Below are 6,000 nucleotides of genomic sequence, written 5' to 3'. Positions count from 1 at the left end.
AATAATAACCAACACATACCATTCTTTTTTTATATAATTGATTAAAAACAAATTCTATTCATTCTTTACTGGACAGGGTTTTTAAAAATTTACTCTAATAACTTTATTAAATTTCCCTTAACTTATCAGTCTTTAAAATACTTAATTTAATTTTCAAAGCCATCTTACCTAATTTGACATTATTTACATTTAGTAATCTTAACATTCTCTTATTTTTACTGTTAGTAAATAATCTAAATAATAGTTAAATCACTGTAAAACTGATTAACAAAATTAGCATTTTTGTTTCTAATAATATCATGATGAAATTTTATTTATTTTCACATTGCACTCTTCAGAAAATACAAAGTATATGTCTATACTGAGGAAATTAGCCAGAATTAGAAAGCATAGAAAATATGTCCCAAAAGGAATATGTGCAATGTATTTTATAAAAAGTTCTGAACTCATCTATGATTCAGGTCATTTTACAGTAACATACAATAAAACAATTGTGTAATCTGAAGTCAAATATTTTCTAAAAATATGTAACTTTGACCTTTATACAGTCAAAGTCCCGTAACTAGCCAACATTGATAATGTTCAGGAGTATGTGTATATATATGTGGAGGGATTAAAGGTGAAAGAAATGCCCCTTGAACAACACTGGGGCCTGGACCAACTCAAGAAGAACAATGGGGTTATTCAGAAGTTTTGTCTTCCTCTTAATGCTATACCTGCTGCAGGGGTCCAATACTTCCCTTGTTCGGCTGAATAACAATGGCTACGAGGGCATTATCATTGCTATAGACCCCGCTGTGCCAGAAGATGAAACACTAATTGAAAAGATACAGGTAAGAAAGTAATGGGATTTCTTCTGTTTGAATTGATGAGAAAATATATATATATATATAGTAGTTAATAACTACAATGGAAACTTCTCAGTACTCCAGGAAGTTTAAAAGCACCAAGGTGCAGTAAAAAAAGAAAATAAAATAACGCTGGAATAGGCAGTGGAAATTGAAGGTTCCAGACAAGGTTCTACCCTGTTCCACCATAAGATCAAAGACGTGGCATGGGGCCTCCCTCATCCTCTGTTTCTCCATCTGTAAGTTAGCAACTAGACTTGTATGTTCTTTAAATAATGATTTACTGAATGCTTGCTATGGCATGACAGGAGACAGCGCAGTGGATTTTTTAAAAACTCTTGATCTCATGAAGTATATATTTTCTTCAGATGATACAGATAATAAAAACATGTCAATGTACAGCAGGTTCATGGTAGTAAGTTGCTATGCAGTAAAATAAACTGGCAGAGGGGATAGGCAGTGATGGTGGGGCTAGGGTAAGGAGAGAATGCAGGTTACTGTTTCATGCAGGGTAGTCAGGGAATGTCTCACTAGATGTAACGTCTGGGTGGAGACCTGAGATGAGTGAGGGGAGAGCCCACTGAAAACCTTGGGAGTGGACACTAGGTGCAGCAGCATGGAGATGACAGTATGCTTGATGTGACCAAGGAAACAACTGGGAATGAGCAGGAGGAAGAGCGGGGGAGAGCTGCAGGTGGAAAGGTAGCAGGGCCCAGGCCATTGGAAAGATCTGGACTTTTACTCTGAGAGAAATCATAATCCGTGGACGAGGAGAGGTGTGCTCGCTTGTGCTTGTTCTGGAGTCATTCTGTCTGCAGTGTTGAGGAAACACTGTAGAGGGTTTTCCCATGTCATTCATCTTGTATAAGCTCTGTTAGAACACAGAAGTATTGAGGGACCCTGTGTACGGAGCTGCTGGGAGTGAGAAATGACAGTGACTATGAACGGGGATACTGTGGTAGACATCATTAATGTGGTGTGATCCTGAACGTGTTCTTTGCCATGAGCTTATCATAGACAAGTTTGCTAATGATTTAGATGTGTGGGGTAGGGGAAGGGAAGAGGGAAAAATAAAAGTCACAGAAGACTTCAAGGGTTTTGGTCTGAACACTTGGAAGGGTGGTATTATTATTGATTGAGAAGGGAAAGACTTAAGTGGAGAAAATTTCGTGGCTGGGAGATCAGAAGTTAGTTTGCAAAATTTTGAATTTGAGATGCTTTTGCCATTTCTTTCTCTATGGGTCTTCCCCACCCAGGGATCTAACCTGAGTCTTTTATGTCTCCTGTATTGACAGATGGGTTCTTTACCACTAGAGCCACCTGGGAAACCCATTAGATATCCATATGGATGGCGATATGAATCTGAATTCAAGGAGGAAATCTAGGGAGAGATAAAAACTTGGGAGTCATCAGTGTGTAGATGAGATTTCAAGCCATGAGAGTGACTGAGTTCACTCGGAAGAGTGGGTAGACAAGAGAAAGTTTCCAGGACTGAACCAAAGACTCATATCTATTGTTTCATCCAACTTTAACGTTCCATGTAATAGAGAGACTGGTGTTACAGCCATGTAAATTAATTCTCCCTGTCCCTCACCTCAACATTTACTAACTCCTTATATTTAACTCCTTAACTATTGTTTCCTTAAATTCTCACTTTCTGCTTTCCCCATGGGTGTTTTTATCCATCAGAAGCTGATGAGCTTGACCTGAATCGTGAGCAGGTGATATTGTGGCTGCCATTTATCATTCATTCTGTATAATCTTAAGCACAGCAGTATTTACTTACTGGTACATTTTTAATTCCAGGAAAATAAAAAGATTAATTTACTGATGAACACAGGCTTGAGTAGCAGTTACTATAATTGATTGTGAATGATAGCTTTTTAGTATCTAGTTGATCAATATCAAAACTAACTGAAGCTCAGGAAACAGCATTTGGAAGAATTGTTTGTAGGGGCAAAACATTTGTTAAAATGGTTCTCTATTGAATGTAAAAGTTCAATGTTTAGCAGACATTCCTAGATTAGAAGAATGTTTTCTGGCATTCTCTGAGTCTTCTACAAAGTCCTTACGTTGATATTTTCAGACAACCTTGTGAAATACTCTCATCCAGACTATATAGAAGGGAAAACTGGGATTTGGAAAAGGAAATAATTTTCCCAAGGTCAAGTTAAATAGTACAATCAGAGCTGAGATCCTGCACACGGGTTTTGAAGGCTGATAGATCTGGATTTGAGATCCACTTTATACAAGATAACAAAAATCACTCTTTTTGTAAAGGGTGAACAGTGAACAGACTCTTATTCTTGGGATACTATCTGACCATAGTAAGATATGTTGAATTGATTCATAATTTATGACCTGAGTTTCAATTGTCAACTTTTCCTTATTCCTTTTATTCATGTGTCTTTTGGGTTTAAGAGTACTTTTTTTTTTGAAACATTAATATCTTAATCTTCTTTGATCAAACTAGGATATTATAGGAATTCTGAGAAGGAATTTAGATGGAATATTATAAAATTCTGCATGGAAGCCTCTGAGAACCATTATTAGCCACCCCAGCAGGCCCCAAGGTATCAAAGTCACCTGATATAGGGTATTTGAAATCCCTCCATGACTTTATAAACACACCACTACCCAAGACAGCTATATAGCATTACAAGACTACAAAATAAACTGAATCCCGTGGGCTTGTACAATTCGCAGCCCACTAAACTGTATGCAGTGATCTTATTTTCCCAAACTGTACTGCAATTCAATTTACTATATGCCAGATACACTCAAAGGGACAGAGAGAGTCATCACTTTAAGCAGAAAACAACTGATTGAGATCTAAATTAAGATCCAAAACAAAGAGAGAGGAGAGACATTCTTAGGGAACATACTTAGGTAGAAAATTATTTCATCTGCTTTAGGCCAGTGATGAAGTAATCTTCAGTCTAACTTAGGAGATCTCTGAAGTCCTCTTCCAAACTCCTAGCCAGTCCTCTGGATCTTCAGTTTTCTGTACCCTAGCTTCTGACTGATTCCTGGCTCAGAACCCAGTTTGCTTGCTGGTCGTCAGCACATGTGATCCTCCTCTCTTTCCTATCTGTAAATTAGCGATTGGACTTGTCTGTTCTTTAAACAATGATTTATTAAATGCTTGCTTATGGTATTCCAGGTGAGAAAGTAGTGAATTTTCTTAAAGCTCCTGATCTCTTTCAGTATATACTCTCTTCAGATGATACAGATAATGATAAAAAGTCAATATAAACAAGTCTGTAGTAGTAAGTTGGTATGTAGTAAAATAAATCAGCAAAGGGAGACAGGCAGTCTTTGTAGAGCTAGGGTAGGGAGAGAATGTGGGTTACTGTTTCATGCAGGGTGGTCAGAAAATGTCTCACTAGATGTGATATCTGGGCAGAGGCCTGAGATTTGTGAGGGAAGACTCATTGAAAATCTGGGGAGGGGACAGCAGTTGCAGTGGCATGGAGGTGACAGCATGTTTGATGTGACCAAGGAAACAACTATGAATGAGCAGGAAGAAGACTGAGGAGAGCTGAAGTTGGAGAGGTCGCAGGGCCCAGACCACTAGAAAGATTTGGGCTTTTATTTCGAGTGAGATGAAATCCACAGAAGGATCTGAGCAGAGGTCGGGTGTGCTCTAGCTTGCTTATTCTGAGATCACTCTGATGGCAGCGTTGAGGATACTCTCTACAGGGCTTCCACTTATCACCCATCCCATATAAGTTGTGAGCATAGAGGTGTCAAGGGACATTAGTAGGAAGCTGCAGCAGATGAAAAGTGATGGTGAATAGGAATGGAGATATTGTGGGAGAGATCATTAATGTGCTGTGATCCTGGACATTTTCTGAGAGTATTATGGAGAAATTTGCTGATGGTTTAGATGTGTGGGATAGAGAAGGGTTGAGGGAAAGTAGAAGTCAGAAACTTCATGGGTTTTTGCTTGAATACTTGGAAAAATATAATTATAATCAATTGAAAAGTAACCTCCAACCTACTTTGGGAGCTCTATAAAGACCTTGTCACACCACCAGCCAGTCCTCTGGTCTTCAGTTCTGTACTCTGGCTTCTGGCTGATCCCTGCTCTAAGTAAGCCTAATCACTTTAATGATCTCTTCAGTACACTAAGAGCACACTAGACCATCTTCCAGAGAAAAAGGAAGAAATCCTTGGAATTTCTGAAGAAGAGTTATATTCTGGTCTTAGGTCAGAAAGAATTGAAAAGGAGGATATATTTTCAAATAAAAAATACTGTAGACTGTGCTGTTTGCCAGCAACATGAATAGGGTAACATCATCATCCAGAACCCAGTATTCCTCAATTTTTCAGTGGATTTGATCATGTAGAATAAATCACCAAAGAACCTTTCAACCATCTATTTCCTCCACTAGATAATAAGCTCTTTTGAGGAACTATTTATCTTATTAATCCTAACATTTTTGGGTTTTGGATACTAATAATATAAGGATATGAATAATATAATATATATTCTTTTCACCCTGATGGCAGAGCTAGAAGCTCTGCCTAAAAAAGCTCTGCCTCTCCTATGAACTTTTCCATTCCTCCACTCCCTGTGCTCCCAACCCAACTGCCCCTCCTGGGAGGTAGTGAAAACTTCTATGACCCATCCATATAAACTGTTTTTCTCAATTTGCATCAGGTAAGGCTGTTCCTTACTAGTAATTATAATAGTGATGATATCAATGAGTTTTATGACTACCTTGTGTAGAACACTTATTTATAACTCATTTCATGTTTATATCATCCTTAAAGATATGTTTTAAGAGTATAGTAAATAAATAAGAAGGCTGAGATTCAAAGCAGTCACATAAACCAGTCAAATTTTAATAGCAAGAGGCTTAAGCTGGCATTAAAACCAAGTCTAGCTGCTTCCAAAGTCCATGCCCTTTATCATATTAATCAATTCCTCATAATGTAAACATAAGTATTTGCCTTTTGATGTAGGATTATAGAAGACTGAAAGCTGTTAAATGTGCAAATTAAGTCATAATTTTGAACTGACGATGACAGATTTTGATTTTTGAATCAGAAACCCTGCTCACCAGTCAGTTGCTTTTTTTTTTAATGACTAAAGGTGAGAAATGCCTGTGATGCTTGCCTGTTCATTTAGTCTACTGTCCCTTGG

The 6,000-nt window shown here is 37.8% G+C and overlaps 1 protein-coding gene across 1 annotated transcript in view; it reads left to right on the top strand.

The window, feature by feature from the left end:
* Positions 1-408: 408 nt before the first annotated feature.
* CLCA4 (chloride channel accessory 4) overlaps positions 409-6,000 on the top strand; it is a 31,463-nt gene continuing 25,871 nt past the window's right edge. Inside the window, exon 1 of the mRNA XM_027536664.1 lies at positions 409-833. Coding sequence (XP_027392465.1) covers positions 675-833 — 159 coding nt within the window. The 5' untranslated portion in view covers positions 409-674. The remainder of the gene's footprint in view (positions 834-6,000) is intronic.

This window comes from Bos indicus x Bos taurus, chromosome 3 (genome assembly GCF_003369695.1).
Source record: "Bos indicus x Bos taurus breed Angus x Brahman F1 hybrid chromosome 3, Bos_hybrid_MaternalHap_v2.0, whole genome shotgun sequence".
Classification (NCBI taxonomy): domain Eukaryota; kingdom Metazoa; phylum Chordata; class Mammalia; order Artiodactyla; family Bovidae; genus Bos; species Bos indicus x Bos taurus.
Note: the sequence above shows the minus strand (reverse complement) of the source record. Positions and strands in the feature narration are given on the sequence as shown.